We start from the raw sequence: 23,541 nt of genomic DNA on the forward strand, positions 1-23,541 counted from the left end.
AAGTGGATCCTTCCAGAGACACGTAAGAACTTCCTTGACTTTATAGTTATAAATGTTCCCCGAGTCTGATGTCCTTCTACATTCTTGTCCAAATGTCCACATATTATAATAACGCAGATGACCTCAGCAGTAAAGACAAGTAAACTCCTTTTTTGGACCTATTTTCTAGAATGGGACTGAGTTGCTGTCAGGATTGTTGTGTCTTCATGCATAATTTACGTGTTGCTGCATTAAAGTGGCCTTTTGTGTTGGAACACACACACTTTCTCTTTCCTCTTTTTAACAGCTTGCTGAAGTTTTTTTTGTTTGCAGCAAAAATTAACTTTGCTAAAATGAGATAAAAAAACTTTTACACAAATTGTGTTTTTATTACAAAAGATAGCATTCAGGTTTATATTCTGTCTCCCATCAACATTATGAAACTCCGACACAGCAATATAAGTGAGGGATTTTCCATTAGTGAAAAGATGTTAACACAAACGATGTGCAGACCAGGACTGTCAGACTGGGGAAATAAAAGTAAACAGAAAAACTACTAAATAGGAATGAAAACAAAGACAACAGCAACTCCTTTGAATCGTTATTTCTATAAAAAGAACCAGAATGGGAACTTGCTGCTGTAACTCTGAACCTACTCATTTAGAACAGGAATATTCTGGATAAAACACACAAAATCTTAACTAAAGCAGTCTAAATAAATAGATGAGGTTCACAGAGAACAGTGCAATTACAGTGATAATAAATAGAGTATGCAGTGGTGTTGACGTGAGGAAAGCTTGGTGAAGGAAAAATGTCTTACTTGAATAAATGAACCTATGACTAAGTGCTTTTATGGAGCAGAGAGCAGCCGGCTCTTCCTTTCCAGCCCAGATGATTGATCTGTGTTTTGTTTTGCGTCACTTTCACACCCAGTCAGTGTTTGTGGCTTTTCCCCAAAAGGGTCTTGGCTCTCGAGGGGAGAGAGGTTTTGTCCCACGTGAATCACATCCCGGCTCGTTGTCGTAGTGACTTCCGAATCGCTGAAGATTGTGTTCGAGAAGACGGAGTTGAATGTGAACGAGGAGCCGAGGAGTGACTCCTGCACCGGGGATTTGTGGTGCTGTGAGAGAATAACCACGGCTGGATCTCTTGGAGGTTTAAGGGGAGGAATGGGTTCAGGATCGCTGGTTTTGCTGGACGAGTCTTGCTTTTGACTCTGACTCTCCTCTGAAATCTGAAGAGGCTCGCTCTTGACCGTCACCCTGCATTCACTGCTGACGCTTGAACGTCGAGATGAGCCCTCTGCGGTGGAAATGACACTGCTCGCACGGGGGAGACTTTTAGGGGTCCTCAACTCTTTCAGGGGTCCTTCCTTCACCAGGGGGGTGGAGAAACAGTTGAGGCAGCCAGACATCGAGGAGGATTTGCCCTGAACATACAGCACTGTGACCGGTGAGCAAGCGGAGGCTCGAGGGGTTGCATCTTTTCCGTTTATCCCGTTAAACTCGGAGTTGATTTTGCAAACTCCGACCGAATCTGACGAGCGACGGGCCACCTTGGCTCGTGAGCCCCTTCGGATGGTTTTCGTACCTCTGGTTAGCCAGAAGTCCTGAGGCAGCACAGGGTCTTTCTGTCTTTGCACAGAGCGGGCGTCTAGAGTCTGACTACTGGGTGTTGGAACAGCGGAGGCTTTCTCCTTTTGCTGCTGCAGGTTTGTGGGGCGTTGTGGGGTGGAGGCATCACTAGGTGGATGGTGGAAGGACGAGCTGCGTGACTGGGGCTGCTGGACAGGACTGCTGCCGTTGGACCACGGCTCGTTTTCCAGACTCACGCTGAACTCACCGCTGCTCTGACTTTGGGCTCGACTCTGAACTCCTTTCAGACCTAAAAGAGAAAGTCGATGTGTTCTTAATGACTCGCCGTGACGCCATAGAACCATGGCAGACAGAAAAGACACTTCCTTTCAGTTTGAGTATCTGAAGGCTCATTTATGAAGCACATTTATCAACAGCATGCCAGCTGACCAAAGAGCTGCACATTCAATAAAAGGAAACAAGATAAAAAGTCAAATCGAGTTAAAATAATGAACAGAGTAAAACAACACAAGGGAAATATCTGGTACTACAGTAAAATCAACTACAAAAGTGCTAAAAACAACATAAGAATACTAAAGAATTTAAAGAGCAAGTCACCCCCTACCAGAGTCTAACTCCACTCCCACTTCCTGTTTGAAAAATGCAACAAATGCTGCTGCCTAGCAGACCGAGAGGGCGGAGCCGCTAACACACACACACACACACACACACACACACACACACACACACACACACACACACACGCACACACACACAGGCTCACAACGACATTGTGACATCATATGGTACCAGCTAATGTTCTAGGGTACCTCTTAGCCAATTGCGATGGCAGATTTAAATTCAAATGTAGTGCAGAGTTTTTACCTGACAACGGCACAACACTGACAGTTTTAGGCAGAACATTTAAATTTTAACAAAATTACAGTGATCCCTCGCTACTTCGCGGTTCGTCTATCGCGGATTCACGACTTCGCAGATTTTTTCTTTGGAGCCTTATTCAAGGGAAATTCGCTGATTCGCGGTATTTTTCACCGATTCGCGGTATTTTTCTATGCGAAATATCAAGAAATTCCTGTTTTTTCATCAATTTCATCATAAAATGCACTTTTTGTAATAAAACTATAAATAAACCAAGTAAAAAAAATTCTATGTAAAGGGAGGGTTTTAAAAGTCTGAATACGGAATACGTACCTGTTAAATAAATACTGTAAATATGGTGTCCCTACTTCGCAGATTTTCACCTATCGCGGCCAGGTCTGGAACGCATCTACCGCGATAAACGAGGGATCACTGTACACTAAAGTGCAGAACTATTGACTACACGTGTCTGCAGCACGATTAGACACGCATTTATTTAGTTTATCAGAAAAAAAGTTGATTTGGGGGTGACTTGCTCTTTAAACATAGATAACAAAGGACAAAATGTCCATAGGATCGAGTACCAGAAGCGATGGTGAGGAAGCGGGCTTTAAGACCAGAGTTAAACAAATTGGTAGATGGGGACGAATGAACCGAGAGTGACGAGCTATTCCAAAGCTTCGGAGCTGCGTGAACAAACGCACATTCACCACAAGTCTTGCACCGGATTTTTGGGACGCACAGAAAGAAGTGATGAACTGAGCAAAGAGACCTAGTGGGCACCAGGAAGTGAGGAGTTCTGCCAGATAACTGGAAGCCATGTTATGTACGACTGTGCAAGTAAATAGAAGAGTTTAGAGTTTCACCCTGTTAGTCACCGTGAGCTCAGCTACAACTGGGGTGATGAGACAACATTTCTTTGTTCCAGTGAGGAATCTGGCAGCAGAGCTTTGGACCTTCTGAGGGCGGGCAATCGCAGTCTCATTCACACCAATCAGAAGAGAGTTGGCATAGTCAAGCCCAGATGTAATAAAGGTGCCAAAGGGCAAATCTAAGTCAGATCTCAGGTCTTTGTTGGTGCGACTAAAGTATAACTTCAGTCTAAGTCGGAGAATCAGCCCCCCCCCCCCCCCCCATCTCTGCTATTAGGACATAATAAACCTTCACAAAACTCTTCAAGGTTAGATTCAAATCTAACCTGAAGAAAGACCGTAAACGTAGCTGTGCTGCTTCTGATGTGTTGTCGTTGCCGTGTGGACGGACTCCACACGCAGTGGGACCACAACTGATATGTTGCTGATTTTTTCTCACAGGTATGGAGTTTCATGTTTTAAAAACTGTCCAACAACTTAAAAATCCTGCCATACAACCAGAGGGAGACTGTAGACAACCCAACAGAACCTCAGAGTTTAAAGGCCTCATTTAGCAGGTCAAATGTCGAAGTTCACAACTGGAAAATTATTAATAAAAAAACCGAACATGTGTGGTTTACTTGAAAGGGTTGTAAGATTAAAGACTTCTCTCTAAAAACAAGTTCTGATGAGAATTAAAAAGAGAGATCATATCTCTCCTGTCTTAGCTTCCCTACATTGGCTGCCTGCTAAATTCAGAATAGATTTTAAGATCCTTCTTCTCACAAATAAAGCTCTTAATAATCAAGCTCCATCATACATCAGTGATCTGATTGTTCCATAAGTTCCTAACCGAGCACATCGCTCTCAGACTGCAGGTTTACTGGTGGTTCCCAGAATATCTAAACTTAGGATGGGAGGCAGATCTTTTAGTTATCAGGCTCCTCTCCTGTGGAACCAGCTCCCAGCTTTAGTCCGTGAGGCAGACACCTTGTCTACTTTTAAGAATAGGCTTAAAACATTTTTATTTGATAAGGTCTATGGTTAAAATCTGATGTTAGCCTAAATCTGGACAAGTGGGGGAGTAGAGGGAGGTGGAGTGTACAGTCGGTAAAGACGACTCTCCCTTGCCCTGCCTCCAACATGCCTCCATCTAAAAGGCTAGGTTATCCAGAGTTATCTCTGTAGTTATGCTGCTATAGGCTTAGACTGCTGGAGGATACACTGACCACTTTTCACACTCGACTACTTTCTTCTACAATCTGCTCTTTAACTGTATTATTTCCCGCTATTTCAGCTGTTAACTTTATTTTTTCTCTAAGTGTTTTTCTCCCCAGAAGAAGCTACAACGATGTTCTGCTGAGCTGTGGTGGCCTCATGGAGGGGGCCATCGGCTAGCACACTGCTGCTAACCACCTAAACTTTCTCCCTCTCCTGATAATTTTTTTTAATACATTTCAGCTTATACTGAGCCAAGATCCTCTGGAGGTTTCTTCCTGTTAAAAGGGAGTTTTCCTCTCCACTGTCGCTGCATGCTTGCTTAGTATGAGGATTGCTGTAAAGACTCTGACACTAGTCAGTGACTCGATGCAACCTGCTGGGTTCCTTATATGGGAAACTTGTTACTGATTGGCTTAATGACCTGACCTGTACTAGTTACTGTGTGAAGGTCCTTGAGACGAGACTGGTCCTGATTTGGCGCTTTATAAATAAAGTTGAATTGAAAACTGAATTGAACGTTTGTTAGATCTGACCGTACAAAAGACCCTTCGCCCTTTGGACAGATAAGACTAGAGCAGAAATCTTTACCCAGAATGCAAAGGGCCATGTTTTGTGAAAACCAAATGCAGCATATCAGAACAAACAGCTCATCCTTACCGTCAGCACAGCAGTGGAGGGTTGATGATTTGGGAACTATGAACTCCTCGGTACCAAAGTATCCTTTACAATGTTCATTATGTCCTCTTTTTAAATATTGAACGAGGCTTTTTCAGCTTCGGACATGAAGGTGTTTCGAGTTACCTTTACATGTTTCGACCGTCATCTGCGGTCTTCTTCAGAAGTGTCACAGGTGTTTGTGTGACGCGTCTTTATCAGCTGTTCTTCTGGAGGGCGCAACCAACCTGGATCTGTCAGATCTGCCGGGTCGGTCACGCCCACCTCCGCTGGCTGGCCAGAAGAACAGCTGATAAAGACGCGTCACACAAACACCTTCATGCCCGAAGCTGAAAGAACCTCGTTTAATAGGTACCAAAGTATTCTAGAGTCAGACACGAGTCCATCAGCTAAAGCTGGCCTGAAACTGGGTCATGCAACGGAACAATGAGCCCAATCACATCACTAAAATATACGTCTTTATCTTTAACATGCTGTACTGGCGTTACCCCGTTACACAATAACACCAATGCAATACTCTTTATGTGTTCAATACTCGTTCAATACCGGGCTTACATAGTGTGTCTGTGCCTGTTGTAGTATGCTGCATACTGCTGGAGTCCAAGTTTGTGCTTTTTTTATTCGGGGTCTTTAGCGGTAGAAGGTTACAATACTTGACTAGTGCCTACGTGTATAAATACACACACCTTTTTATTATTGTTCTTCTAATTAGTCTCTTAAGTGTTGGTGCTGCTGTGACAAGTGAATCTCCCCACCGTGGGATCAATAAATTCTATTCTATTCTATTCTATTCTAACATAAAGAGGGTCTAATTTCACTTTCCAAAACAAAACATCTGTTATCTGGATGCTGATCCTAATCACCAACAGGGAGCAGCAGAGTTGAGCCCTCCTGAATCAAACGTTGGTCTCCAGGATCAGCAAGGAGATTAATTTAAAAATAAGGTCATGATTGCAGTTTGAAGGGTTTACCCTAATTCCTGAGCTGGCTACACATCTGCACACTGGCTGAATCCTCTAAACACACATCCAGAAGGGTTTACCGTGATTCTGCAGCTCGTCGCTGTCCTCACATCCAGACGGCACGGTGCTGCCATTTGATTCTTTATCTGCAGAGGCATTAAAATCAGAAATGAGCCGGTGGAGAGGTGGCCGACAGTTTCAGCTGTCCACATGCAAAGAACACAAGGGCATTATTATTGTTCTCTACCTGTCACCCACAGCTCAGAAACATCTGGAACAGTGTCAGCGACAGTGACAGATGGCAGAGTGGTGGTGGTGCTGGTGTTGGGATGGTGGAGGAAGGACAAGATGGAGCTAGTAAGAGATGAAGTCAGCAGGTCTTCCACCTCATCACGCTCAACTGAGGCTGAAGGGCGAGGCAAGCAGCTCAGGGCTACACGGATGGATGAAGTACAAAAGGTGGATGTGGGTTAACCCTCTCAGGCTCCAAATGGGTTTTGACAAAAGGACGAACAACTTCAGGGGTTCTTCTGAGTTAAAAATGCTCATGAAATACGCATGTGGAGTAACCAGGTAGGTTTTAACGCCTGCCTGCAGAGGGTTAAACAGGTGAAATGGCTTTTGTCATGGTCAGCACAGAACTAGCGAGCTTCTGGCAGAGCAAAGCTCACGCAGCGCCGCCATCCGTCCTGCAATGCAGCATTTTGGCTCCAAGCTGATCAAACAAACGGCATCGTGTCCGAAAACGCTGAAATGTTTTAATGTTCCAGAAAACAACTTGTGTTGAATGAGTGAAGTGGGATGAAATCAAGTTTAGTCACATTTCTGACAATGATTAGCAGGCCAAGCATTTAAAGTAGAGCATGAAGTGTCGGCGGCAGACGTGGAGACGGCGGTCTGTCTTACACGTGGAGCGACGGAGGAGGGACTTGACTTTGTTTCTGTCCTTTAGTCTGGCTCTCAAACGGGGAAACCTTTTCAGCGGGGCTGTGGGAAAACGTGGGATCACAGAAATGTGGTGGTGGGGGGGCATGGGGGAGCCATAAAAACAGGACTGTTTTCTCTTCAGCTCAAGCATCAGAGACGATGCCTAGTAAACAGCAGCAACACGAATCTTAACAGCAATTATAACATGAAACCTGCTGTGGGGAGTCTGTGGTAAACATAAAAAAACAGCAACATTACAAACAGTTTTCAAAAAGATTTCCATTAAATCGAGTTTATTAAAGTTTCCTCTGGAATTCAGTGGCAAACGAAGCAGTTTTGCTTTTTAAGGCCTTTTCTAATGAAGGCACAACTCCAGCGGGGTCACAGACGCCTCGTCCCGCCTGTGGGAGACTCTGCTGGGTTGGGAAGGCGGTACTCACCGCTGCTGTGCGGCTGTGAGGTGGCGTCGCCCGCTGACCCCTCGGAGCTGACGAGGGAGCCGCTGTCGTGAGGTGAAAGCTGGACCTCAGCAGCAGAGAAGGGTGTGGATTCAGTCTCCTGCTCACGGCTGCCGGATTTCATGAGTTTCTTTAACTTCAGAGCGATCCAGTTTCCACGTCTGTCAACAAACGCAGGAGAAGTTATGCAGAAACATCACAAGGTGAATGAGAATCAGGATTTCGATCATTCAGGTCTGAAGCTAAAACATCACTAGGTTGGGAAAATAAACTTTAAAAGCTGATAAAACTATATGTCATGGTCTGCGTCTGTGTCTTCCCTCATGTGTTCTCCTTCCTCTAGGTTCCCATTTTGGGTCTCATAAGCGCCCTCATGTGTCCTTTGTCTGCATCTCATTTATGTGTCTTCTGTTTGTAGGCCTTCATATCATTCCCTCAGGTCCAGTGTTCATTCAGTCATCCCCAGCCCCTCCAATTGTAGCTCCAGCTTCTTGTTCCCCAGCTCAGTATATGTGTGATTGAGTGCATGTATGTGTCAGTGTGTGTATGAGTGTGTGTGAGTCCTTCCCTCAGTCTTAGGTTTAGTTTTATGTTTAGGTTTATCTGCCCTTCACTGGTTCTGTTTCCCCATTTAGATAATTTGTGTCACCTGCCTTCCCTCCAGCCCTCACTCCACACACCTGCTGCCTGTTCCCCAATTACTCCTCCCTGTGCATTTAAGCCCTGTCTTGTCTCTGTTTTATGTCGGTCCATTGTATGTTTGTCAGCGTTGTTTCGTGCTCTATGTGAGCTTATGTCTCCAGGTTTTGGTGCTCTCAGTGAGCTTTTGTTCTTGTTACCAGTGTTTTTGGATTTTTGGACCTTTGGCTCGCTGCCTTTGGATTTATTTTTGTTCGTCCTGCAAAATAAAGCATATTTACTTTACATCATCTCCAGCCTCTTGTCGTCTGGGTATCTGCACTTTGGGTCCTAACCTTCCCCCAACGTGACACTATAAATATACAAGAAAATGATCATCTCATAAAAACAACCTACAGGTTGTTTAATCAGCCTCCAGCTCCTCCCAGGTGCTGCTCAGGTGTTTGAGCTTATTTGGGATGAGGTTTGTGCCAAAAGTTACAACCCCACACAACCCAAGTTGGAATGTAGCAGCTAAAAATAATATTTAACAAGAGAATAAAAACTCTCAAATCAAAATAAACTCATTCATAAGAGAATTATCACATTTCAAAACAAAATCATATATTTATTTCCTAATTATTCATATTTTTTATTTTACGCACATTTCTGGTTCGCTTAGATCTGCTTTACTCAGAATATTTAGGCTTTTATTCTGAAGGGACTGTTTTGGTCCTGCTCTGGGTTTTAGCTTTAAATGTGGAAAGCATGCATCAGTAGGAGGGGCTTCTTGTCGTTTCAATCTCATTGGTTATGAGAGTTGGAGGCAACAAAGAAGAAGGGAGGCTGCATACCTGCGAGGAGGTGAGGGTTCATAAAACTTGTACTGGTCCATTATCTTCTCCTCCAGCTTCTCCTTTTGCCGTCTCAAATCGTTCAGCTTGTCACTAAATGGGGAGGAAGAAGACTAAAATCTTAGGTTTTTATCATGTCCTAACATCTAGCGACGGCTTATCCAATGGCGGCGCTAGGGAGCCACTGCTAACATCTCTGGTACTAGATGTTTACTGCTAACATCCCATCTCTGGTACTAGATGTTTACTGCTAACATCCCATCTCTGGTACTAGATGTTTACTGCTAACATCCCATCTCTGGTACTAGATGTTTACTGCTAACATCCCTTCTCTGGTACTAGATGTTTACTGCTAACATCCCTTCGCTGGTACTAGATGTTTACTGCTAACATCCATCTCTGGTACTAGATGTTTACTGCTAACATCCCTTCTCTGGTACTAGATGTTTACTGATGCCAGTCTGGTGTTTGAGAGAAATAAGACAGAATCCTAAAATAAAACAGACAATTTTCAGGAAGTCTGATGTTTTTCTTCCTTTAGTTTTGTAGTTTTCTGAAAACAGAAGTCTTCAGGTCTAACTGTGAGAGATTTAGTAATATGATTACTTTACTGACAACGTTGGAAGTAAACAACAAACACTACCGCCGCGATCGGGACTCGAACCGGGGTAAACAGCATGCCAGTCAGTTACTCTATGTGAGGACTACCAAGTCTGTCTAAAAACAACCGACACACATGCCCTGAGCTGGCCATTACGTGTCCTTGTGGACAGGACCCATGGTTTGGTCGCCAGTGCAGAAGTGATCTGTCAGAATCTCCACTCTGGTACTGATGGAGGTTTAAAGGGGACAAAGAACCTAAACCAACATTTTCTTGTTGTTCGTGAATAAAAACAGCTTGGATGGTCAAAAGTAGCCGTGTGTGACCTACTTTTTACGTAATTAGAAAGTTTAAAAATGCCAGAGGAAAACGTCTTTTCTGAGAAACCTCTCATAAAAACGTCACGTGGAGTCTCCAGTGTCTGAGGCCTTCTGGTTTAAACCAACCAATCAGCAAGCAGCTCATTAGCATATTCATGCCCTGGCCAAGTGGGAGGGGTAAAAGGCTGATTTAGAGGGTTTAAGCCTGCCGCACACGAGAGCAATCTGCTGAGCAAACTGCCTCGAATGACTGTTTGCTCAGCAGATTGCTCGCCGTGTGCGCCTAATTTTCTCAGAGTTTTCTGCCTCAAAAGACGCTGAGCCGAATATCTGACCAGTCAGATGTTTTTCGCCTCACGGGGGGTAGAAACTCGCCGTGTGCGCACTATGTGAGCTACAGGCTGAGCTGAACTATTCTTGTGGCCAATCAAAGCGCGCTGTCTGATCACCTGATTCCAAGATGGCAGCAGTCTGCACGCCGGAAAATAAACAAAACGGAGACAGAGCTGGAAACGGAGGAAATGCCTCTACTTTTCTTGTTGATGAAGTGTCGCCGCCACCGGCATTTCAAGGTTAGGATAGTAAGTGTACGGTGGCTGGAAAGAAGGGCCAAGCAAGGAGTTTATGCCAATCTACTTCAAGAGATGCACCTGAAAGACCCAGAATCCTTCCGGCAGTACCGCCGCCCGGACCCTTCCGACAGTACCGCTGCCCGGACCCTTCCGACAGTACCGCCGCCCGGACCCTTCCGGCAGTACCGCTGCCCGGACCCTTCCGACAGTACCGCCGCCCGGACCCTCCCGACAGTACCGCCGCCCGGACCCTTCCGACAGTACCACCGCCCGGACCCTCCCGGCAGTACCGTCGTCCGGACCCTTCCGGCAGTACCGCCGCCCGGACCCTCCCGACAGTACCGCCGCCCGGACCCTCCCGACAGTACCGCCGCCCGGACCCTCCCGACAGTACCGCCATCCGGACCCTTCCAACAGTACCGCCGCCCAGATCCTTCGAGAGGGTAGTGGAAACAGTGGGCCCATCGAGCCGCAAGGTACCATTTTGTTCATTTTTCTGACACGCAGACAGGGCAGGGGACTGCATCACACTACATCTTGGGGTCATGTGAGCGGAGAACGAGCTTTGATTGGCCACTAGAATATTTCAGCTCAGTAGTGCGCACATGGTGAGTTTTTACCCCCGTGAGGCGGAAAATATCTGACTGGTCAGATTAGAAAGGCCTGTATCGGGGCTCCTGGGACACAAGAAAGCCAAAAGAACATTTCTCAGAGTTTTAGATTGCTGATAAACTGCATTCTTTGTCCCCTTTAAAGCAGTCATCTGTGACCTGAAGGTCACATTCTCACCCACAGCATGAAGTCAGCCGCTCTGTGTCCACGACTAGAAGAAAGTGAGAGTTAGTGACCTACTTCCAGAGGAGGCAGGTTCCTGATCAGAGACTAGCTTCAGGGGGAGAAGCGGGACCTGATGGTGCACTTGGGCTACCTTGTCCCGTGTGCAGGCAGGAACTTAAATAAAAAAATTGCAGCCGAGACGGGAAAATGCACAAATGCAGCCAGTAAAGGGTTTGGGGGGTGTTTCTCATAAGGACATGACAACATCACCTGGTAAAAAACTCCATGAAGTGGGTTAAAAGATGGGCCGAACATTTCTAACACAAAGATGAAGTCAACAACAGTCTTGGTTTCGTTTTGCTTACATGTACTGTCGCTCTTCAACATGAAAAAGGTCTTTGCTTTCCATAGTCTGTTCCAACAAGGTGCGGTTCTGCAGCATCAGGGTCTCGATCTGGCCGAGCAGGTGGCGGTTCTCCTCCTCCAGGTTCCCTTTCAGCTGACTCAGCAGCTAAACACCAGGTTTGTGTGTCAGCGTTTGTATCTCACCTCTAAAACCAGATGACTGACAGGCCCAATCCTAATTCTCGCACTTCCACACTCGCGCCCTGCGGGACACCCTACACACACACACCCCTGGTCAGGGTGTGTGCGTGTAGGGTGTGTTATGAAGTGCGGAAGTTGATCACGCTCGTTATACACCCTTGATCCACACTTCACCAAGTCCGCATCGATGCTTTCAGACAAAAGCAGCAACGAATGTAAAAATATTTCAAACAATTGTTTTTTTGTTTGAAAGTTGGAAATAAAGTTTTTTTTTTTTTAAAGTATCACAGCGACCAGCATCCCGGCACGCGTTGTGCTCGCGGTCTCAATTCGGCAATTATTTGCACACGTGTACTACGCACTGGAAGCCTTTCTGTGCACTTCCTCCATGTGCTCGGGGCGCCGTGCGAGTGTTGGGATTGGGCCGTAGGCTCCTGATGTGCTCACCTCACACTGGTTGGTGAGTTTTGTGGAGGCGATGTCTAGCTCCTGGAACTCCTTTTTGAGTTTAGAAAAGTCCGCCTCCAGCCAGGTGCGCTCCAGCTTGGCCTCGTTCAGCTGGCTCTTCAGCTGCTTGTGCTCGGCCGTCAGCGCTTCGCTGTCGCTCAGAAGCTGTCGGTACGTCTGGTTAAGCCTTAGCGGATATTATTTGTGTTAAAGCAGGCACTGACATTCTTTCATTCCAGGGCCCTCGGTTATCAAGCGTCCTACATTCCTTCCTACGAAGGAAATTTAGAATTTTCGTACGAGCAGTAAAAACCGGATTCATGAAACACGCGGTGGCCTCTCGTACGCACATTCCTCCCCAACCGTCTGACGATAAATCCCACCTGTTTGTACCCAGGTGCTCGTGTCCATTCTCGGTCGTTAACACACAGTAACACACTCAATCAACCAAGTTTGGTCACACTACATCCTCAGCATGAGGGGACTCCCTGGGTATTTCCCCAAAAGAAAACTTTATTGGCAGTGAGATGGAGACACCGTGCAGAGCTGATAAAGGTGTCGGTTGAATATGACAGATCGTAGAGTAATGAGTTGTCATTCAAATCCCATTCAAGGACTCGTTCTTAAACGTGAGTTAGTTTAATTTGGAAGCTGTCATTCAGTCTGGTTACCATGGCAACGTGGCTTGTATGGTCGGGCAGCAGAGGAGGTTCTGGGGGGTTTTTTTCGTAGTTATAAAAAATATGAACTGGAATCGGATTTGTGCGGTCGATCTGTCGCTCCACAACGAGTCCCAAATCCCAGCGTAGCTCCAGAAGGATCTTTTCGGGGAGATCGGTTCGCTCACGGAGGACGTGTTCCCACCAGAGCGCACGCTCTGCCAAATCCTCCAGCGCAGAACAGTCCTGATTTAATGCCCATCAGTCATATGTGTCTCTTATTGGTTTTAGCACCAATTATGCTAAGAAGCCACTGACCTATTGAAGTATTGGGTAAAATACTTTATGGACGAGGAACATGTGTGGACTGAGACCTTCAGCGCTGCGGTTCCCCCGTTCTACCACTAGATGCTGTTCGTACGCGTGGTCAGAGCTGTTCTAATATTTAGGAACATTTCCACGCACAAGTACAAGATGGTAAATACCACACAACACGTAAAACCGCTCCTACGCACGGAATACACACAGATCTGTCCGCAAGTTTGGCGGATAAATGAGGGCCCAGATGTTTGTGCTGTCCTACCACTCCTTCTCATCGCCGAGCCTGCGACATTCTGCTGCTGTTGTCTGATGCTGCTCTTTCTCCACAACGATCCTCATCTGCTCCTCTTTCAACGTTTTCTCCAGCTCCTCTAACTTGGTCCGCTGCTGCAGCAGGCTGCTGTACCTAAGAAGAACCCCAACAGGCACAAAATGAGCTTTTTTAGACCCAACCTTCCTGCATATAGCTGGATTTAACTACTGCTGTTCCAGTGGCCTCGCCTGTCCTGCAGCGTACGGTGCTCCAGCTCCAGTGTGCGATGGGCTTTCTTCAGACAGGCGTGTTTGCCCACCAGGGCCTCGTATTCCATGGCCCGTCGCTCGTGCAGCACCGCCAGCCGCTCGTGGTCTCGTAGCAGCTGCTCATGAGCGCCACGTAGCTCGTCACGTGTCTGAACGGCACTGTCCCGCTCGGCTTCCATCCCGGCCTGCTGCTGCTGCAGCTGAGCATTGTGGGCCGAGAGGGAGGCGCTCTGGGAATTCAGAGTGGACTTCTCCACCTGCAGAGCAAAACCCAAACGTTAATGATGCACGAATAGTTGTGTGGTGATAAGGTGGAGGTGCCAAGAAGCTGGTTTTATCAACAGTACTGCAGAGGAGAGAACCTGCAGGTTTGTGTTGCACGTCTGCAGGGCTGTGTTGGTCTCTTGCAGTGATGCCGCCTGCCGCTGCAGGGTGAGGATTTGAGCCTGATGGCCGTCAGACTGACTTTCCAGCTGTTTCAGAAGCATCTGCATAGCCTGGCGCTCTGCCACCAAAGTCGCATTCTGGAGAAATAAGAAGAAATAGTTTTGAAAACATAAAAAATGAGATCAGCGACGACTTTTAGTGTGTTTTTATTAACAAATCATTACGTTCTGGTGAAAGTCACAAAGTTTGCTCAGTTAGGAATCAATTTAACATAAAAAAGTCTGTTCAACTTCATTAACATTTTAAAGGAACTATAAGGAAGTTTGACAGCCAAAACATGTATAGAAATAATAAATGTCTTCATACATTCTCCTGCAACGCCCTGGTCCTGTAGAATGAGCCCTGGCATTTTTACTGTGATTGCCTGTTTTTCTGTAAAATCACAGAAAAAGAGAGATGCTCGGGTCGAGCAGGCTGCTTCATGCGCGTTCACGCTCAGGCATCGCCCGTAGCATTTGCTATCAGTAGCTTTAGCAGCAGAGTGAGGTAGTGCCAACTCAGCGACTTTGTCACTGTTCCTAACGCCTAGTGATGAACCTAGCTACATTTCTGAGGACCCTTAGCTACTTTCTGTAGAACTTTCTTCTAGATATTTCCTGCAAATTAGCAACAAAATAGCCATTTTGACTCCAAACCGTACTTTGGTTTGACGTTGTTTCAGCTGTCATCAAGGATATAAATGTTACAGATGCTGTGAATGTTACTGGTGTGTAGCTCATCTTGTAAGATGTCTGACTCTCATGCTGAAGACCTGGGTTCAGTTCTGGATGTGAACATAGTTTATTTAGAGTTTATTTTTTTACATTAATGGTATTTTTTTTTTACAGTAAGATGCCCAAATTTTTATTTGAGACTCGCCGAACGGCATTGAATTCACAGATAAAAAAGATGTGGGTTCAACTTTCATTTTGGAACAATTTTTCAAACACGGGAAGGAAATGATCTGAGCATGCAGGAGGACTGACCCATCTTAAACCTTTGTCGGCTGTGCTGAAGAGAAAGGTACAGAACCAAATTATTTAATTAATTAGCTGCGCGTTCTCCTGTCCTCTGCCTCCCCCCCCTAATTTTAGTGGACATGTATTACATACATTATAATTAGTACAAATTCACAAATACAATCTTTTTTGCAGCTATACATTTACTTTTGTTGTGGCTTAGGAATAGAGACTCTTAAATTGTAAAGTTGAGTGAAACATGACTTTGGTAATGAGATCAACACAATAAATATGGCAAATTTATTGAAAGAAAAATTTAACCTTCAAGTTTATAGAGGTGAAGTTGACTGAGTTTGAAAAGCAAATATACTTTAGACCAGTGTTTTTCAACCCTGGTCCTCAAAGCACACTGTCCAGGGAGTTTTCAGGTTTTCCCTGCGTCAGCACAGCTGATTTCTATTGATGGTTGATTAACAAGCTTTTGCTGAACTGCAGTCAGCTGAATGGGGTGTGCTAAAGCAGGAGAGAATACATAGGGAGAATAGGGAGAGTACAAAAACATGCAGGGCAGTGTGCCTTGAGGACCAGGGTTGAAAAACACTGCTTTAGACTGACAAAGAAAAGAGCACAAAAGTGACTTGATTTGATGATGTCATCATGCAAAAATAAAACTCGTAATATCTCAGAAACCATAGCAGCACAAACGTCAATTTTACCTGCACAAATCAGCACAAACGAAGCACTAACCGAGCAGCCTATTTGCCTGCACTTGTGAAGCTTGGGGGGCTCAGCTTGCAGTTACGCTTTTGGCCTGAAGGGGCAATCGTGAGCATTAAAATTCAAAAGTCCGTAATGAGTTTCTAACACACATGTCCATTATTGGGATTTTGAGAGGTTGAGGACCAACAAACTGTAAGACAGAGAGGAAATTATCTCTGTCTGGCCCCCCAAAAATTTCTAATCGGAATCTGGTGCCCTTGAGCCAGCAAGGCTCCAACGAAAACTCCCCCCTCAGAAGATATGTGGAATGTGCCGTCACTATGGCAACTCAACTCTGTCTCCTTTCCCAGGCTGGGCGGGACTGCGGGAAGGCCGCTAAAACGTTCCAGGGTCACTGCAACCCTCCAACCCTCAATGCTCCCCCTATCCACACTGAGGTGACATGCGCTGCTTATCGTGGCTGCAGGAACTGAAGTGGGGATAGTACCAGCTCACCACCCCACCTAGTGGACACTTATGTTGTGTTGTCTGAAGTCTGTTGCATATTTGTCTGAGGTGGTTTTTTGCAGAGCAAAGCTGCCCTCCTGGTGGAGGGTAACTCTGAAGTGCCTTTTTTTTCCTCCACCTGAACCAATCCTCATGTTACCCTCTTACAGTATCTCTATTAAGGTAGCGCGACTCAGGGTTGCGAATGACCACAGTCACCAGTTCTTGTCATGTGTCTTGCCCATGTATGTCTGATCTCTGAATTGTGTGTACTGAAACTCTAATTTCCCTCTGGGATTAATAATCTTTGATTTGATTGATTTGATCATAGCAGCAGTAGAACGCTCCACCTGTGAGAATAAAGCTGTAAGGCTCGTCTTTCATTCAGACATCAGCAGCCGGACAGGACACGGTAAAAAAACAAACAGCTTTTCTCGCTGAACATCACAGGAAAGCAGGTCAGAGACGCTCAGACCGCTGCTACATTAGACGTCCCACGCTGCCTTTATTCAACAACAACAACAACAACAAGGTAAATGTGTTTTCAATTCTAGGAAAGTTAAAGTTGGACCAAACAACTTTAATCAGCCAAACATGAAATTGTTTTGAATTTAATTAAATCCAGTAAAGGCGCCCAGTACAGAAGAAGAATAGGGACACGTGACTCGTTTTGTTTTCAGTGGCCCTAATAATCTTCCACAGATCATTTTCCAAACTACTTTTATCAGGAATGCTTGGATTCAGCAGACGCAGGGGGCCAGCCCATCAGAAGGACAACGATCTGCAGAGCGCCGTCGTGCCAGCAGACCCAGTGTCTGTATTGGATTCTCTGCTTTGATTCAATATCCTATTTTTAACATGAACGGTTCGATGTGTGATAATTAAGAGAGGAGCTCTATCAGAACCACTCCCTGGGATGTGCCTGTTTAACGGTCCACCTACGGTTCTCTCCACCTGGATGAGGCGGTCTTTGAGCCGCAGCAGCTCCCTGGTGGCCTCCTGGCTCTCCCGCAGCCACTCGGTCATGGTCTCTGCTGGAGGGTTGTTGTGCGACGCTGTCCACTCGTCCTCCTCCTGCTGTCGCTGCTGTAACGCTTCGTTGCTCAGCTTCACCTGTGTGACGAACACCGTAACATCTGGATGTTGAGAGCCCAGGAGATCTTTGGAGCTGAACGCTGTGATTGAACTCACAGTTTTCAGCTCATGTCGCAGCTGCTGGTTCAGGGAGGAGGACTCCTGCAGGCGAGCCCCCAGAGCGGCTATCTTGTCGTCTTTAATTAGCAAAGAGCTTTTTAGTGATGACTCCAGCTCTGATTCTAGCATCCTGAATCTGCCGTAGAGATGAAAAAAAGGACATTTGGTGACTGGATCGTATAAAAACGTTGCTTTCAAACGCAGACACACTGCTGTAAACACCTCCTGTTGTCTGCTGTGTCCTGCTGAGTGCTCTCCTGGTTCAGGAGTCTCATCTCCAGCTCGTGGGTCAGCTTCTCCTGGTCATTGTCTCTCTGCAGGGTTTTCAGCTTCTCACACACCAGCTCCTAGAAGATGGACGACAAGCCCAAACGACACAAAAGGTTCCTGTTTTACTCCCAGCATGGCCTCATCTTTAAACTGGATCACAGCATCTTTCTGAACAACAAAATCAATGCGTGAGAAAAGCAGGCTCAGCATTTTAGATTTGCCTGAAATAAAAGCTTTCTTCTGCTTTTTACAGTCAGTTTAGTTCATCTTAGATTCACTCGGGAAGGCTTTCTGTAGACTCGGTGAGACGACTTGAGAAAAAAGCCTTTAAAGGGGACATGTTGTAGGAAACTGACCTTTTCCATTCTTTGTGCTGCCATGAGGGTCTTTACTGTTTGGTTTCAGGAGCACTGTGCCCGTAAAGTCCCCGTTTGTGATGTCACAATCAGAGAAAGTAGAATAGAATCATCTCTCATGTGCAAGAGAACTCTACTCTGAGCCCTCCCAGATATCGGAGCTTCTCAGCTTATAGCAGTCTGAGCGGGAGATTGGTGGGAGGGCCAGCCCCAGCTTGTTTTCTTAAAGTGACAGAGCCCTGAAATGACTGATTCTGAGAGGTCCTGAAACTATCAAGAACAAAACTGCTGAGATCACTTTACAGGTGCCAGATTCTAGTTTTTACTGTTTCCCCTGTGTGTGAGAGGAATTTAGAGCAAAGAACTCGATGAAGATGGTTTTATCGACCACAGAACTGTGATAACTCATGAAAAACGATGTCATATGTCCCCTTTAACGAGCAAAAACAGGCTGAATCTACGGTTGCACTTACGGTGGGGCTAAAAAGTATGTAGTCAGTCTCTGGTTGTGCAAGAATTTGGTCTCCTACAAACAAGCAATATTTCTGCTGTTACAGACCTGTAACTTGTGCTGTAAGAGGCTGCTCTGTCCTCCACCTGTTACCTGAATTAATGTCACCTGTTGGAACTGGTTACCAGTACATACGACACCTGTCCACAACCTCAGGCAGTCACACTCTGAACTCCACTAAGGCCAGGGCCAAAGAGCTGCCAAAGGACACCAGAAACAAAGTTGCAGACCTGCACCAGGCTGGAGGACTGAATCTCCAACAGGTAAGCAGCAGCTTGATGTGGACAAATCAACTGTGGGAGCAATTATTAGAAAGTGGAAGGCATACAAGACCACTGATGATCTCCCCCCATCAGGGGCTCCACGCAAGATCTCACACTGTGGGGTCAGAATGATCACAAGAACGGTGAGCAGAAGTCCCAGAACTACACGGGGGATGAAGGACTTGCAGAGAGCTAGGACACGAAGGGTACCGTCAGTGACACTGTGCTGCCAGGGACGTGTCCCCACATGCAGGCCCGTCTGAAGTTTGCTAGAGAGCATCTGGAAGATCCAGAAGAGGACTGGGAGAATGTCATATGGACAGATTAAACCAAAATAAAACTTTCCTCATCGGGTTTGGAGGAGAAAGAATCCTGAGTCGCATCCAAAGAACACCATGCCTTCTGTAAAGCATGGGGGTGGAAACATTATGCTGTGGGCTGGTTTTCTGCAAAGGGACCAGGAAGACTGAGCCGTGTAAAGAGAAGAATGAATGGGTCGTGTATCGTTTGGCTCCATCAGCAAGGGCATTAAAGATGAGACGAGTCTTTCAGCATGACGATGATCCCAGACCCCCCCCCAGACCCCCCCCCCCCGAATGAGTGGCTTCATAAGAAGCATTTCAAGGGGTCCTGGAGCAGCCTGGCCAGTCTCCAGATCTCAAGCCTGTAGAAAATCTCTGGAGGGAGTTAAAGTCTGTGTTGCCTAGCAACAGCCCCAAAACATCACAGCTCTAGAGGAGATCTGCATGGAGGAATGGGCCAAAATACCCGCAACAGTGTGTGGAACCTTGTGGAGACTACAGAACAAGTTTGACCTCTGCCACTGACAACAAAGGGCAACAAAACTAAGTACTGAGGCGGACTTTAGTCATTGACCACACACTTCTTTACCACCGCCATTTGCAAATAAAATGATGAAAAATCAGACAGTGTGATTTTCTGGACGCCGTCTCTCACTGCTGAGGCAAACCTATGATGAAAACTACAGGCCTGTCATCGTCTTGAGCGGGACAACAATTGGAAGCTGACCAAATACCGTATATTTAAACGTGGGCGTATTTAGTTTAATGTTTTGATCAGCTTGTGATGCCTTCAAAATAAAACTAACTTCGTAACACACTGGCTGCACCAAGAGCAAACATTCCTGATGAGTTGCTTTTGAACGTAAAGGAAACACGGTGACGGGTGAGCTGGAATGCTTCTAGTGAGTTTGTGCTCACCTCTCTCAGAGCTGCCAGGGCCTTCTGGTCGATGGCGGCCTGTTTGTTAAGATCTCTCTTGTCTCGCTCTAAACTCTTGACCCTCTCAGAAGTTTCCCTTGATGCCTCCAACTCCTTCATCAGCGAACGCATCTCTCTTTCTAAACTAGCCACAGAAACATTCCGGCTGTCCAAGTTGGCTTCCTGAATTTCCACCTAGAAAAGATGGAGACATTCATCCATAACAAAGCCAACACTTCACAGGTCGCCCTGACTGAGATGGAGCTACCTGCTGCCTGAGTCGTCGGTTTTCCTTCTCCAGCTGCCTCTTGTCTCTCTCCAGAGTGGTGCCTTCATGCTCCAGGTGTTGCTTCTCCGCTTCTAGCTGCTCCAGACGTCTGGCAGAAATCCGAAGCTCTTCTAAGGATGCCTGCAGAACCTGGTTCTCCGCTTCCAGCTCCTGAATTTCTGCCTCCAAACGCTGAACTTTTCGCTCTTGAGAGAAGGAAAGTAAACAGTTAAGTGATATTTACATAAATGATCTGATGTGGAACTGAAGCACAGAACCTACCACTGTTGTGGAGAGACGTCTGTAGCTGCTGGTTAACCGAGTCCAGAGCTCGGTATTTAACCTCCAGACGTTTCATCTGCTTGCTGCTGTGGGAGGAACGTGCTGGCGCTCCTGTGAGGATGCTATCACAACAAGGACTGCTGCTGTTTGAGATGGGGGCCTGCTCATTTGATCCAGCTAAACAATGACGTCTATTATGAATATTTTCCAGAACTTCCAGATCTAAGATCATGTCATTGAAATGCTCCCCGCTGCCTTCAGCATGTAAATGTTCTCCATCCTGACCCGGAAGGCCTGGACCATCTGTGGAAAGGACTGCATCCAGATCCGTGGCCAGGATCTGACTACAGTCTGACTCTCTGTTCCTCGTCTCCAGTGGGAGTGCATTACGGTGAAGAACATCATTGTGGTTTTGTGAAACTGGGCAGGAGATAGTTTGCATCACCGAGGAGTCGCCTGCTGATGAGGCGAAGTTGTCGATGTTGCACACCAGGTGGGGTCCGTGTTTGGTTTGCGTTTTCCCTCTGAGCTCCTTGATGGTCCTCAAAAGGCTTTGGTTATCTTTCTGCAGCTTCAGGATTTGGCTACGCGTCCGCTCACTGACCTCTTCACTCAGACTCTGCTGCCCTGCAAAAAAACACATGTGTGAGTGTGTGTGTGTGCATGTGTGTATGAGTGTGTGTGTACGTGTGTGTGTGTATGATTGTGTGTGTGTGCGCATGTGTGTGCGTGCTTGTGTGTGCGTGCGTGTGCATGCGCATGTATGTGCGCGCACGCATGTGTGTGCATGCTGGTGTGTGTGTGTATGTGCCGGTGTGTGTGTGTGTGTGTGTGTGTGTATGTGCTGGTGTGTGTGTGTGTGTGTATGTGCATGTGTGTGTGTGTGTGTGCATGTGTGTGCGTGCGTGTGTGTCTGTGTGTGTGTGTGTGTGTGTGTGTGTGTATGTGCTGGTGTGTGTGTGTGTGTGTGTGTGTGTGTATGTGCTGGTGTGTGTGTGTGTGTGTGTATGTGCATGTGTGTGTGTGTGTGTGCATGTGTGTGCGTGCGTGTGTGTCTGTGTGTGTGTGTGTGTGTGTATGTGCTGGTGTGTGTGTGTGTGTGTGTGTATGTGCTGGTGTGTGTGTGTGTGTATGCTCTGTCATCTCCGTCCCCAGTGAGTCGTGGAGGATGGCTGCTTATACTGAGCCAGGATCCTCTGGAGGTTTCTTCCTGTTAAAAGGGAGTTTTCCTCTCCACTGTCGCTGCATGCTTGCTTAGTATGAGGATTGCTGTAAAGACTCTGACACTAGTCAGTGACTTGATGACCTGACCTGTATTGTTTACTGTGTGAAGGTCCTTGACAAGACTCTGGTCCTGACTTGTCGCTTTATAAATAAACTGAACTGACTTGGTAAATTTGAAAATGTCAGATCAGCTTCCTGACTGATTCAAGTCTGGGCCGACCTAACAGAGAAGCCTCTCCTGTACTCATACAGACACGCTGAAGGGGAGTTTATGGGATTGGAAAAATAAACCTTGATTTGATCTGAGTGATTTTCTGCAACCAGAGCTCCCTGCCACTCTCACCATGAGGGGTATCTGTGCTCCTGGAGAGCTGCTCCAGCTCCCAGCCCAGATGCTGGGACTCCTCCATGCTCCTCCGCTGTGCCAAACACAAAGACAGGTTCTCCTCTTGTAGCTCCTTGAGGCGCCTTGTATCAGCCTCCTTCTCCTAAAGCCATGACACAAAAGCGGGCCATCAGTACGGGAACACATCTGTCTGGTGTAAGATCCACTCTCTAGCTGCCGTCTTCTCCTGAGCTCTTCTAGGCTCAATGCTTTCTTTATTCCTTTGGCTTTGAACCCGAGAAACGCCTCAGCTGTTGGAGCTAATTTCATTATTTAGAGTTTTGCCCTCGGTTTTTTTTTTAACCCTAACCCAAGAACAACTTCTCTGTGTGCTACAGGGACTGGTCCTGGACCAGCACGCACTGGAGTGGGTCTATGGTTTTCACCAGAGCAGAAGCAGCAGACAAACGTTTAGAACATTGGACGTCTACCTTTCTCAGTGGCCTAGTGGTAGAGTGTTCGCCCTGAGACTGGGAGATCAGGGGTTCGATTCCTGGTCGGGTCATACCAAAGACTTTGAAAAAATGGGACCCAATGCCTCCCTGCTTGACACTCACCACCAAATAGTTCCCGAGCGCGACTTGTCTGCAGCTCACCGCTCCCCCAGGGGATGGGTCAAATGCGGAGAACAAATTTCGCACACACACCTGTGTGTGTGACAACTAATGGGACTTTAACGTCTTTGGCATGCGTACAATGCTGCAGTGGCTCGCTGATGTGGCCTACCAGACACAGGGCCTGCTTGCAGCTACCGTGACTGAAACGCCTCATCCCGGTGTGCAGGTGTCTGACCTGCTCCATGTCGAGGATCTGCGCCTTCAGCAGCAGACTGTGCTTCTCCAGCTGGTGGATTTTATCCATGCGTGTCCTGCAGCCTTCCAGCTGGTCCTCCAACACCTCTTTGGTCTCTTGCAGCACCCTGTTGTCTTCCTTTAGCTCCTGGCATGAAGAGAAGATAACTAATTTCATATGATTCTAATCTGAATCTCTAATTTAGATAATACATCACTTTGTGCTTAAGATTAAAATCCCAGGCTGTGCAGCCAAAGCTATCACGCGGGGATCAGAAAGTCGGCGTTAACCTCCACTTTGGCCTTGTAGAAGTCCATCTTGTGCAGCTGTTCTCTGTAGCGGCCCACTTCACTCTCCAGCTTGTCCGCCTTGATGGCCTGCTCTCTCAGGGCGTCGAGCTCGTCGCGATAGGTGCGGGCGAC

At 46.6% G+C, this 23,541-nt stretch overlaps 1 protein-coding gene across 5 annotated transcripts in view; it reads right to left on the minus strand.

Moving 5' to 3' along the window:
- Positions 1 to 684: 684 nt before the first annotated feature.
- The window catches only part of LOC107392712 (girdin), a 36,049-nt gene continuing 13,192 nt past the window's right edge, over positions 685 to 23,541 (minus strand). Inside the window, exons 10-29 of one of the 5 annotated variants that reach the window (XM_070552034.1) lie at positions 23,410 to 23,541; positions 23,120 to 23,266; positions 22,286 to 22,430; positions 20,719 to 21,345; positions 20,437 to 20,642; positions 20,169 to 20,363; positions 17,771 to 17,895; positions 17,546 to 17,684; positions 17,309 to 17,467; positions 14,126 to 14,287; positions 13,743 to 14,020; positions 13,504 to 13,647; positions 12,262 to 12,448; positions 11,634 to 11,779; positions 8,999 to 9,091; positions 7,509 to 7,687; positions 7,048 to 7,128; positions 6,389 to 6,574; positions 6,222 to 6,287; positions 685 to 1,863 (exon numbers count right to left, since the gene is read on the minus strand). The exon at positions 23,410 to 23,541 is cut by the window's right edge and continues 27 nt beyond it. In XM_070552034.1, the coding sequence (XP_070408135.1) occupies positions 830 to 1,863; positions 6,222 to 6,287; positions 6,389 to 6,574; positions 7,048 to 7,128; positions 7,509 to 7,687; positions 8,999 to 9,091; positions 11,634 to 11,779; positions 12,262 to 12,448; positions 13,504 to 13,647; positions 13,743 to 14,020; positions 14,126 to 14,287; positions 17,309 to 17,467; positions 17,546 to 17,684; positions 17,771 to 17,895; positions 20,169 to 20,363; positions 20,437 to 20,642; positions 20,719 to 21,345; positions 22,286 to 22,430; positions 23,120 to 23,266; positions 23,410 to 23,541 (4,431 nt within the window). In that variant the 3' untranslated portion in view covers positions 685 to 829. Of the gene's footprint in view, positions 1,864 to 6,221; positions 6,288 to 6,388; positions 6,575 to 7,047; positions 7,129 to 7,508; positions 7,688 to 8,998; positions 9,092 to 11,633; positions 11,780 to 12,261; positions 12,449 to 13,503; positions 13,648 to 13,742; positions 14,021 to 14,125; positions 14,288 to 17,296; positions 17,468 to 17,545; positions 17,685 to 17,770; positions 17,896 to 20,168; positions 20,364 to 20,436; positions 20,643 to 20,718; positions 21,346 to 22,285; positions 22,431 to 23,119; positions 23,267 to 23,409 lie in introns of all 5 variants that reach the window. The other 4 variants (XM_070552033.1, XM_070552035.1, XM_070552036.1 and 1 more) reach the window with 4 other exon arrangements.

The sequence above is a fragment of the Nothobranchius furzeri genome, chromosome 6 (genome assembly GCF_043380555.1).
Source record: "Nothobranchius furzeri strain GRZ-AD chromosome 6, NfurGRZ-RIMD1, whole genome shotgun sequence".
Classification (NCBI taxonomy): Eukaryota; Metazoa; Chordata; class Actinopteri; order Cyprinodontiformes; family Nothobranchiidae; genus Nothobranchius; species Nothobranchius furzeri.